Source organism: Dendrobates tinctorius, unplaced genomic scaffold (genome assembly GCF_039654945.1).
Source record: "Dendrobates tinctorius isolate UK_male_01 unplaced genomic scaffold, ASM3965494v1 ptg000147l, whole genome shotgun sequence".
In the NCBI taxonomy this organism is placed as follows: domain Eukaryota; kingdom Metazoa; phylum Chordata; class Amphibia; order Anura; family Dendrobatidae; genus Dendrobates; species Dendrobates tinctorius.
Genome location: NW_027361814.1, coordinates 604,168 through 616,925, shown reverse-complemented (window position 1 = coordinate 616,925; position 12,758 = coordinate 604,168). Strand labels below are relative to the sequence as shown.

The window sequence follows — 12,758 nt, the reverse complement described above, 5'->3', positions numbered from 1 at the left end:
AGTATTTTCAGGACTAGATCTTGCTAGATCTTGTAGGACCTTGTCGGACTGCTGTCCAAACTAGACCTCACAAGTGGCAGGGTTTATGCACATTTGCAATAATGTTTCTGGCAAACGAGACACCAAGTTGTAACTGATGCAGTTCGCTGCAACATTCAGTACAGATATATCGAGAAACAGTGTCATGAAATTCAGATACAAGGAGTATTGCTTGAAAGCCATTTCAATTTAAAGCAGCACTTCAGCATATATTTTCTTTTAAAACTCCCCTCATTATACCAGCTACACTATCGATAAGAGCAACATGCAGAATCTCCTGCATATTAAAACGAGATACAGCACCAGCCTGACTCCTGCTTGTAAGAGATGACAGGAAAATACCTATCCCAAGCAGGTGGCAGGAAAGCTGGATTGAAGATAGATCACAAAGAATACACCGAGACTGCAGAAAGAACTTGATGTCTGCCAACTTGGAGTAAAGCCACTACTTGAGGATATTGTGGATTTTTTTTTAACCTATAATCATGCTACCTTTCTTGGCCCATGCTTCCTGAATGGAAGGAACTTTCTGGAAGCTTAGTTTTTATGGCGGCTTGGGGGGCTTCAGTGGTGCCAAGGAGATTTGCCATCTCCTCCGCACCTCCTGGGTGTAAGAGACCTTCCGGATGCATAGAGAAAGAGCGAAAAGGAGGGAGTTCGGTGGTGCTAAGGAGATTTGCCCTCTCCTCCATACAAACTGAATATACGCCTTCCTGAAAAACAATTTTTCTAGAGGTTTCAGGGAACTTCAGTGGCGTGAGGAGATTTGCCAATTCTTCCAGGAGGTCTCCCATTTTTCGAACAGTGTTTGGATGTTTTGGAAGAGTTGGAAAATCTGCAATGCATAGCATAAACAGACTCTGCGGGGTGAATCTTGATTACACAGGATACAATGAGACTGCAGTTCTATGTCACCATCACTAGCTGCCCTTAGAGAAGACTTAAAAAAAAGTGCAAGGACATTGTCATGAGTCTCCAAACCCTCTGTATAGACAGAGACAACATGGGAAAAGTCTCTTACATTTGGCGAACATATAAGAGAGGAAAACGTTAATCATCACAGACAACAAAGAAATTGCACATCACGAACAAGTTACACAAAAGGTACACGGAAGAGCCCATACATTATTCTTTATCTAAAGCCGATGTTGCAGTATAGTCAGACATAAAATGTCTGAGTGCTGCTCTAATTCCAAGAAATACAAACATGGGTTGTGTGTATTACAGGAGACTATAAAATACAGGCCTCAGATTCATCATTTACAGTTTTTTTTTTAAGTCACTTTTCTTTTTTGTCTTGTGGTATTCGATGCCTTCTTTACACCAAATTCTTTAAAATGGTGCACCCGACTGAAGAATTTTGCGCAAATCAAAAATGATCTATTTTTGTACACCATGTTTCGTCACTTTTTAATGTAAAAAGTTGCAAAAATTGTGTCAAAGTTCTTGGCGTACATATAATCACTCTTGGGAGGGGGGAGAAGGACGGGGTTACATGTGTGACAAATTTAGTCATTTTTTTGAAATGTAGAAAATGATAGATCAGAAGGAAAACATATGTAAAACCTAAAAACCACCCACAAGGACAAACAAAGAAAAAAAGGCAAACAAAATAGGCTTAAAAAGTGCTAAAAAAGCACAAAAAAACCAAACGGACATGGTGTTTTCATTGTAGAAGATTCAAATACGATAAAAGCGAATTACTAATTGCACCAAAAAAGTACGTGATATGCAGTACATGCATTATTCTTCACAATTGTGAAAAGCGTTGGAAGAGGAATCACAATGAAGATGTGCAAACAAGTGTTTTAGGCTAGTTCTACACTGCGACTTTGCCCGCGAAGTTCACTCGGTGCCGCTTGCTACATCGCAGTGCTATAAAAGTGAATGGGGTCACATTGCGCCACCTATACTACCGCGATAAGCAAGCCGCAAAAAAAAACAAAACAAAAATAAGTCTCAGTTGCGGTTGCAGTAGTGTAGGTGTCGCAATACGATCCCATTCGCTTCTATAGTGACGTAATGTTGTCAACGGCGGTCGTGTAGCAGAGTCTTATATGCAGATTGTTTGCCATGTGTGCAACTTTGATGAACTTGTTGTAACCTTTGCTATTTTCCCAAGCACATAAATCAGACCGGATGAGTAATAATCACACAGATGTGTGAAGCCAACGACATAGCAGATATCAGAAAAAAAACAAAACATCAAATTCCCAGGAGCGCTTTTTGATTATTTCGATAAATTAGAGAAGCTGATTTTTTGGTGAATCTTTAGAATGTTTGATTGGCTGCAATTTAATATGCAAAATAGAATAATTAAAATTTAAATATATGACCTGCTATAAAATATGTCAAAAAAAAAAGTTTTTAAAAAATTTACTAAAAATGATATTTTGAAAACTTTGTTAATCAATCTGGTTAAACTGATTCATTATGACCCTGTTATTTTGCTAAAGCTCCACTGAAACTTGAAGGGTTTGTAAAGCCTTAGGCTACTTTCACACATCAGTTTTTTGCCGTCAGGCAGGATTCGGCTATTTTTAGAAAAAACGGATCCGGCATAAATTTTGGAGAACTGTAGAAACGGATCCGTTTTTCTGCCGGATCCGTCTAGCAGGTTAAATCTGTTTCCTGGGGGCTGGCCAATTGGATCTGAGCATGCGCAGACTTAAAAAAACGGATCCGGTGGCTGGATCCGTCTTTTTCTGGATCCGGCGCATTCCGGCGCCCATAGACTTTCATTGTAGCAAAAAGCCGGAAGTGTCGGATCCGGCGCTTCCGGCTTTTTCTCCGGAGACAAAAAACGTTACAGTAGCCGTTTTTTCCAGACGCCGGAATGAGACAAGTAGCCGGATCCGGCAAAAAACGGATGAAACGCAACGCCATCCGGCGCGATCCGGCGCTAATGCAAGTCAATGGGGAAAAACTGGATCCGGCATGGCATTTAGCCGGATCCGGTTTTACAAAAAAAAGCCGGATCGCGCCTGACGGCGAAAAACTGATGTGTGAAAGAGGCCTAAGGCTATAAGTCTGCAGAGACTATGTGACTGCAGACTTGTGAATCCTCAAATCAAACGCTGGAAGGATTCTCCACAGAGCCAGGAGCGGACGGTCATGTGACCGCAATTATTCGATTTGCATACTTTCAGCCACATGCTGACTAGACGTGTCCAGTTTCGCTCAATACACTTGCACTGAGTGAGGCCGTGCACGTCTAGTCCGCACATGACTGCATGTATGCAAATCACATACTTGTAGCTCCGGCAGCACAGGATCCTCGCAGTCCGCGTGATGTGAGAATTCACAAGTCTGCAGTCACAACGTGACAGCGTATGGCAGGACAACCCCTTTATGGTCAAGTTCAAGCAAAGTAGATATGATACCATGAAAAATCATGCCCACTATTAAAGACACTGTTGAACAATGTTAGTTTGATGCTGTTTTTTTTTCCCTATAGGCAGTCTAAATAAAATTGTGGTATTTCAGGATTTCTGTGCTAAAACACTGGGGGAAAAACCCATTGCACCAAATTTGTACCAAAAATATAAAGAAAGAGGAAACAACTGCAAAAAAAAATAAATGCAGCAAAAACACAGGGCCGTGTTCACAAGTAGCGCAGGGAGGTAGCCGTAGGCAAGATGCTTATCTCTTATGCCCCCACACACCCCGTGATAGTGGGAGTCCTGGCTGGGTGTATGGACGTGTGCTGTGAGGGCGTTACACCAGTGCAGGCTGCATGTAACCAATGTTGCTGGTTTGCCAGGACCAGGTGTTGAACAGTTCAATGAGAAAGACCACCATTCCAAAATAAACTTTTTACTAATCGGGAAATTAGTAGGGAATATATACAAGATTTAGCGGGTACACAGTCTTATGAACGTTTCCTCTACAACTCTAAGAATTTTTCACACAGTTTCCTTCATTCTCTTCTCTATTATTCTCAGCATTCACCTTCCCTCTTTACTCTTATTACTTGTCCTCTGTTTCCACTGTTTCGCAGTACTTCACCACAGCCCAGCTCAGTACTACAGTCCTGCTTAGTAAGACTCCTTTACTCGTCCCGCGTCTTTTTTCCTCTTAGGTTGCCAGCATGGACGACCTTTGTTTCAAGCTCAAGGAGGCTCTGAAAATCTCACTTGGGACTTTCTATTCGTCTCGCATACTCAATCCTGTCTAGGCCCGTTATTGTGAAAGTAGTACACTCTAGGCCTTTTTCCTAGGTGCCTTTTCCCGGGACCAGTCGTTGAAGGATCACTGTTGTGAGCTCATTTTCGGGTTTGCCTCTGGCTTCTGATGAGGGTTATGGAGCTGGCTGTGCTGACAGAGGAGTAGTGAGTTCTCTATCTGGACTCCCTCTGTTGGTGAAGGGAGGTAATGAAGCTGATCTAAATGGCAGAGACCGGCCACCTGAGGAAGAGGATTTTGATTGGACATCAGGAGTTTCTGATTGGATTTAAGGCAGCCGACTCCCTAGTTTCTTCCTGGTGATTTTTCCTGACTGTGGCTCCTGGTTTCCAGTTTGGTTCCTGCCTTCCTAAAGCTAAGTTTTCTCTGCTATTGTTCATATGAGTTTTTGTCTGGTTTACTTAGTTTTTGTGTTCAGCCAGCCCTGGCTGGGACTGGGCTGAATCCCCATTTTTGTCTCTGATCAGTTGATCTCTTTTGCTCGGTCTTCAGAATATACCTGAGTGCTGATATAGTGATTTTTTCTATCAGACGTGTTGGACATTCTTTTTGGCAGGGTTTTTTGCGTGATTGCAGACAGCAGCTTTTCTTTCCTGTCCTTTCTAGTTAGCGAGGGCCCCATCGTTTGCTCAGCCTATCTTTCTACCTGTGTCTTCATCTTGTTTCACCGACAATACATGTTGGGGGCTGTCTATTGCTTTGGGGTCTGCTCTGGGGCAGTTTATATTTTCCCTTTCTTTCTTTAGGCTTATTTAGTTCTCCGGCCGTGACGAGGCATCTAGGACCACCGTAGGCACGCTCCACGGCTACTGCTAGTTGTTGTGGATAGGTTCAGGGGTCTGCAATCCGCTAGTTACCAACCTCTCCGGTTTTCTGGGCTTAGCTTGCTTTGTTTTTTCCTCCTTGGTGACTCATTCATAACAGATCACTCTGTCTCTTAGTCACTTCGGCTCCAGATCTCACCATCTCTTTCCTTTGGGTCTCCTCCCACTCTAAGGACACCCCATAATGAGGGTGGATCTGTTATGAATGGGCCACCGAGGAGGAGAGCAAGCCCAAGTTAAGCCACAGAAAACCAGAAAGGTTGGTAACTAAGCGGATTGCAGACCCCTGATCCTATCCACACAACTAGCAGTAGCCGTGGAGCGTGCCTATGATGATCCTAGACGCCTCGGCACAGCTGGAGAGCTAAGAAAAAAGGGGAAATCTAAACTGCCCCAGAGCAGACCCCAAAGGAATAGATAGCCCCCAAACATCTATTGTCGGTAAAGACAAGATGAAAACACAAACGCAGGTAGGAAAATAGACTGAGCAAACGATGGGGCCCACACTGACAGGACAGAAAAGGAAAGACACTGTCTGCAATCACGGAATAGCCATGCAAAAAGGTCCAACACGTCTGATGCAAAAAAATACTGAAGTCGCACGACTTCACCCACTATATCAGCACTCTGGTATATTCTGAAAGCAGAGCAAAAAGAGGCCAATCTAATAAGGGACAAAAACAAACTGGCACATGCAGTAACATATAAATGGTGATTCAACACAGCCCCAGCCGGAGTTGGCTGACCCACACAAAACTGAAATAGACAAAACCAGATCAAATGTAAACAGAATAGCAAATGAACACTTAGCTGAACATGCAGGGACTGAGCTGGAAATAAGACCTCAGGAGGCAGGAAGAAAATCACCAGCAGGGATAGAGGGAGTCGGCTGTCTTAAATCCCAGTCTGAAACCCCAGATCTCTAATCGTCATCCTCACTATCAGGTGGCAGGCCTCTGTTAATCAGATCAGCTCAGCTCTTTACCTCCAGTAACCACCAGAGGGAGCCCAGAAAGTGAACTCACAACCCCTCTGTCAATTTGACCAGCTCCACTACCTTCAGTAGTAACCAGAGGTAGGTTAGAAAGCGAATTCACAACAGGATCTTAGCTCCTTCCTCTATGCACTCCAGACCTTGTCTAACAGGAAACTGTCAGTTTCCCTTCAAATCAGCCCCTTCCTCTCTGGGCTAGTCCCAATAATTAACTCTCACTATCCCTGTTGCCAAACTACACACATCATCAATACTACTAAACACCTTTAACATTATCACACTTCCCATTACACCATATAACATTAAACCTGCTTCTTCAAGGAGGAACGTGGGCAGTATGTCCATCTCCTTACATGTGCTGCGGTAAACTTGCAAATTTTCCTCGACAAAATACACACTAAAGATCCTCTCTGATTATTGCATTTTTTAATGAGTTCTCCCCCTATATTTCGCCTTTGGTGCAAATTTAAGTGGAAAGGGTTTTCTTTTTTCTTTTTTAAGTTCAGAAAAGCTTTGATTCTGCACTTAAAAACACAGCTGTTTCTTACAAGCGTTTTTTTCTGGTTCCTGTGGAAGCCTATTGAGAAAAAAAAAAGCACCAAAACCCCACAGTTCAACAGCGACTTTGAACGCATAGTGGGACGGAGTCTTCTTAAAATCAAATTAACTTTGTTTGAACAGTTGAACGCAGCAGATTTTCTGTGCCAAAAATAAAAAAACGACAGAAACCCCCCCCATAGTATTTACACTAAGTGTGAGCACAGCCTTATAATCAGAGCAGATTGTTATTGCATATTTTATGTGCACAAACCTTAAATGTTTGTGCACATGGCCTGAATTACTCTAAAAACTGCACTTAAATTAATCCAAAAAAATCATCCAAAATTGCACCGAACCTTAAACAAATCCAAACATTTAAAAAAACTGAATAGAAAGCCTGTTTTAGAAAATTTTCTGAAAAATCAAATGTTACAAAATCTACATAAGTTACTAATTCCACAGAACGCACATGACAAGCGCAGGTTGGCGTATACAGGTCCTGGTGGCCAGCTTAGCCGATATGAGGCGAGATTTGCTTGGCAGGACACAAGGTGGCACTCCTTCCCTTGCAAATGCTACAGCAAAAATCTCTATGGTTTTCATGCAGTTTGAGTGGCGACTTCGAGATGGAAGCAGCTTTTGTGTTTCTGCTCTAATCATTCCTCCGGGTTTTGTGTTTTTTTTGTTTGTTTTTTTTCTTTCACCCCTTTCCAGAAGAACAAAAAGAAAAAAAAAAATTCGTAAAAAAAAACAAAACAAAAACAAGTTTTAATAATACCCCGAGACAACTGCTTTTACAATCGCAGCTATCAACTCTCAGGAAGCCAAGGAGATTGCTCGGAATATCTTGCAGCAGATGCTGAACCACAGAACATCCTTCAACAGCAGGCTTGCGGAACTGATCCGAGAGAAATGGCTCAAAGGGGAACTTCACAGTCATTTACTTATTTTTAAGGATACATAAGGTAAGCTCTGATGCCATAACACCCCCCTTTTCTGGAGGAGGCTACGGTCTTAATGAGATGTCCATCTGCTTCCCCTGATCTCTCATTGTGTTTTGATTATCCTCAGTCTTAACATTGGTAGTGATCTTGATCTATGGGGGTGAAGATTGGCCATTTTCGGGGGTGGAGGAGTGGGTAAATATTCCAAATCTGAGCATCCCCACGCTGAGTTTCCATTTCCTGCAGAGAGCTATGGCAATAGTACAATCTAGAAGCCCTGCGTATTAGCCTGGGCTATCTGCTTGCTCTGTGATGCAGAATGGTATTTGCTTATGGAGAGCTGCAATAGACGGCATGCACTTTATTGATCGGCTCCTAGGATGTGGTCCTGGGTACCCACAGCACAATATCTATAGAGCTGCATAGAACATTTCCTGAGCAGCACATCTCTCTATCAGGTTCTATATAGACAGGCTTGCTCCTGGGACGTGAGTGAGCGTGTGTGTGTGCGATGTTTGCACTCAGCCTACTTGCTCATGCTGGCAGCACACGGTGCCATCGTCAGTTGCCATCCGGCCGACTTCGAGGGAATGATCGCTGGAATGAATGGTGACGATTGGTAAGTGCTTATCAGCTCCATCTAATATTTAAGAGCAAATTAGCTAGTGTTCTATGGCGGCGTAATCCCTATAGGCGCAGCGGGCTCCTTCCATCACTTTCTCCCAGAATACTCAATGAGCCAATTTCATCTGGCCATCTTCATCCACGGCACAGGACGAATACAAATATGAGGCGTCCGCCCCTATAGGTGACAGCCGGACGATTATTATGGATGCTTTATGTATCACTATTGCATGTGTAGATTCAGTCCTGCAGATTCGTCAGCTCATAACTTCTCCCATACAAAAAAAAAAAAAAAAAAAATCTGTGGGGTGGAGGGTGGGATGACATTGGGGTTAGGTTACCGACTCGAGCGCTGGCCGCCGCCACCGTCTATCATATGTACAGCTTCTTGTCACATGACCAGGAATGTAATTAGTCTCCTAAAACGTGTTTATCCCCCCAGTCCTATATGATCTACACCAGCATCACGAGAATTCCCTGCCCCGAGATTCCTGTCCTAAGGCATGGTGCTTTCTCCAGACTTGTATCTGCATTCAAAGTCGCTTTCATCTCTGAAATATTCATTACATCTTTTTTTTTTTTTTTCCATGTGAGGTTACACTGGAAGATACTCAGGCTTCTGAATTTATAGCCATGCAGCAAAGCACCCGGAGCAATGACTTACACAGATTACACCATCCCTGGATTGATGGGGTTCAAATAAGTGGAACTGGGCTCATACAGCTCATTTTTCCTTTAATTAATTTTTTTTTTTTATCTTTCTCGTATCTAAAAATTTTTCCAGTTTGAAATGGTTCGCTGAGTAAATTATTATATATATATATATATATATATATATATATATATATATATATATATATATATATATATAAATAAATAAATAATTTTTTTTTTATTTATTTCCCCCCATGTAACTACTGGCACAAATATATTAATTTTTGCATGTGTGTACTTGCGGAAAAAATAATTACACGCATATCTAATATGTATATATTTCCATATCATATCTATATGCAAACATATAGACTGTATATATGACATAAGAAAAAGCATTACTCGAGAAATGATATATGAATATAATATATACTTACTTTAATTATATAATATATATATTCTATGAATATATATTATATATAAAATATATCATATCCATATAAAAATATCTCTCTCTCTCTCTCTATATATATATATATATATATATATATATATATATATATATATATATATATATATATATATTTATACACACATCCAATAAATCACTACATAGAAAAATAAAACATATGTTATATATATTACACCCATACACAATAGTTATAGTTTACATTTTCTAAAATAAAAGGGACAGAGTAAAGAAAAAAAAAGGGGGTATGTAGCCAGGATGCCATTGGTCGGGTTTGCCAAGTAGCCGCTTTATGTGCAGACATAACTTACAGGACCATTTGCATTTTTGCGACAGGTCATTTTGGCGAACAAGATGTGGAATATATTATGACGCATAAAAGTGTACATCACTTTGAGCAGAGTGTTAGCAAGGTCACTGTGGAGGAAAGTCTGTCTCCATTGCTACCACCAAAAAAAAAAAAAAAAATTACCAATCCCATTTGAGGCGTATTCCCAGAGTATTCTCAGCAATGCAGATATTACAGTTCCGGGTGTGTAAGTGGAAGGCATTTTGCTCACTGAGAGCGAAGCATCTGGAAATGGTTTTTGCACTAGAAAGTTCCTTGTTAATACCAACGAAAAAAATAAATAACAAAAACTTATCTTTAAGTTGCCGCTGTGGATGGTTGAGTCTCCACTGCAGGGGCTAATCGGCTTCTCCCCCGCACCCTGTGGACAGGTAGTGACTCTTTATTACACAACTCAGACTATGCAAGAATGTTGAATCTATCATTAGCTACTGATGTAGCAGAGCTGGGTTTGTCATTGGGTCTGCATCATTGCATCACAGATAATGCAGTAGATTCACCTGCAGTTGCGTGGTGCCAAATGACAAACCCTGCTCTGCTACACTTCCCTTTTTCCGCTGGATGGATTTATCTTTAGCTTTCGTCCTTGACAAAGTCATTTATTTCTGTTAGACACGTGCAGAGAATATCATCGCTTTTGCAGACGAGACATGCTCGTTTCCTACGACATACATGTAGGCTTTTGGATTTGTTGATAAATGGAATAACACGGCATTTCCATTTGTAAGTGTGTGCAGCAATTTGTCGAGTGGCCTCTAACATGACAGGTGTCACGTGAGTCGAGTCCGCTAAATGGCTGTCAATCACCAGTGATTAGCGACTGGTTCCTGTGCCGTCCTCATAGTGATGCCCAGAGGGGCAATAATGGGTCAGTGATGGCACGTGCCTTCCAAATCCCAGCTCTGCTGCAATGGACACATGTGCTGGGTGAGAAGTACTATCAGATCCAGTATTGGTCACCACCCAGCTTTCCTCTTGCCCTGAATGGCATACAATAGCACTTTCCTTCCCTATCTGTAAGATATGTTCACATGTGGCAGATATGCTGCGACTTTCCATCCGGATCTGCATCAGAATAAATCTGCAGTGCTTTACAGCTGCTGAAAAGGTCCAGAACAGAAAATATCCTGTGCAGCGGATTTGGAAATCTACGACAGGTCAATTTCCTCTGTGGGTTTTTACAGCGGATTTCACCTCCTTTTGCAATGCGAAGGGCGAAAATCCACGACGATCTACTTGTAATAAGCACAGATCCGTGTCAAAATCTGTAGTGTCAAATGGGTGTGTGTGAACAAGCCCTAAGTGTCAAAGCTACCGTATTCTGTCTCTGGAATCCTACTCAGGAAACAGGCAGCTCAGGCTGAACAGTAATGCAGGGATTGAGCGGGAACATTATATATATATATATATATATATATATATATATATATATATATATATATATATAAATATTTTACTAATTAAATTTAATCAACACTTCGTATAAGCATCCATGCTGCATTATATGCTGTCCCCTGACGTACACAAGTGCACCTATTGCTCTCTCTTATCAGCCATTTCTGCAGGTTTCTAACCTTGAATTAAATACATGCAATTCTGCTGTTTTTTTTAGACTCATAACCAGATGGAGCAGCGTTCTGCCGTCCCCTCATAGCTCAAACAGCCAAATTTGGCTCTGCTACATCTGCACATGAACGTGATCAGTTTCTTGAGCCGCCGACTGCTTTAGATTTATTTACTTGTCCTAATGTGTCCGTGCTGAGAAACGATCAGGAAAAGCGACGTCACACTTTATGAAGAGCGCAGGACTCATTATATGGCATATTATATATATATATATATATATATATATATACATATATATATATCTCCTTGTCACATTGCACAGGACTCCAGACCTTGAGGGTATCTCCTACACAATCCGTACAGCGTGTGTAAGCCTGACTCAGCATTCTGGTCATTAGTAACGTCTGACTCGCTCGCTGGCTCCAACACTCTCCTCCTTTCAGAGCCTTGAGGTCTGGAAGCAATAATCATATGTAAGGAACACAGTTACCCATGCTCCAATATGCCATTACATGTCTTGGTGGACGTGTCTTCCAGCAGACAGCAATGACAGGCGGCAAAGCTAAGGAAGACGGCGGATGGGATCTCATGCTCTGCACCATCCAGACATAGACAACTCTGCAGGCACAACCACACAATGGTACAGAATGGTCAGCATGGCATCGTCAGAGTTTCCGAGAGGGATCAGAGCATGTAATGGGCACATGTAAACTTTTGTGCCACCCATCACAGAACTGGAAGAGCCATTAGTTGCTGATCAGATATTCCCCACCACCTTCTCTTTAGTAGAGCATACTTGTCCACGGGCCTCGAGAGTAATTTGTGGTCAATGGTACACAATGGTACTGAATAGTCAGCATGGCATCCTCAGAGTGGCCGAGAGGGATCAGCGCATGTAATTGGCACGTGTAAACTTTTGTGGCACCCATCACAGAATTGGAAGAGTCATTAGTTGCTGGTTCACCTTCCCTTTAGTAGAGAATTCTTGTCCATGTGCCCCGTGAGTAATCTGTGCACAATGGTACAGAATGGTCAGCATGGCATCCTCAGAGTGGCCGAGGGGGATCAGATCATGTAATGGACACGTGTAAACTTTTCTGCCATCCATCATACGATTGGAAGAGTCATTAGTTGCTGATCAGATGTTTCCCAACACCTTCTCGTTGATAGAACATACTTGTCCATGGGCCTCGTGAGTAATCTGTGGACGATGGCTCACAATGGTACAGAATGGTCAGCATGGCGTTCTCAGAATGGCCGAAAGGGATCAGATCATGTAATGGACATCTGTAAACTTTTCTGCCATCCATCATAAGATTGGAAGAGTCATTAGATGCTGGTTCAGATGTTCCCCACCACCTTCTCTCTTGGTCCATGGGCCTTGTGAGTAATCTATGGACGGGAGCCCTAAAAACAGCTACCCACCAGACGGTATCCACGGCTCTTCTTTTGATTTATCAGCCTGGCGTGACACCATGTGCACCAGTTCAATTAATCTAAAGAAGAGTCGCAGATGTTGAGAGGTAAGAGTTAGTCCTCTGGGCTGCCGGAGATCACCGAAGTGACCGAT

General features: G+C 42.1%; 2 protein-coding genes across 3 annotated transcripts in view; one reads left to right on the top strand and one right to left on the bottom strand.

Moving 5' to 3' along the window:
* Positions 1-12,758, bottom strand: part of DOCK1 (dedicator of cytokinesis 1) — a 495,500-nt gene that overhangs the window by 178,392 nt on the left and 304,350 nt on the right. The window lies entirely within an intron of this gene.
* Positions 7,203-12,758, top strand: part of INSYN2A (inhibitory synaptic factor 2A) — a 77,654-nt gene continuing 72,098 nt past the window's right edge. The window contains exon 1 of one of the 2 annotated variants that reach the window (XM_073546337.1): positions 7,203-7,547. Coding sequence is in view for 1 of the 2 variants with exons in the window: in XM_073546336.1 (XP_073402437.1) it covers positions 8,133-8,145 (13 nt within the window). In the remaining variant the exon portion in view is untranslated. Of the gene's footprint in view, positions 7,548-7,610; positions 8,146-12,758 lie in introns of those variants that run through there. The other variant, XM_073546336.1, reaches the window with a different exon arrangement.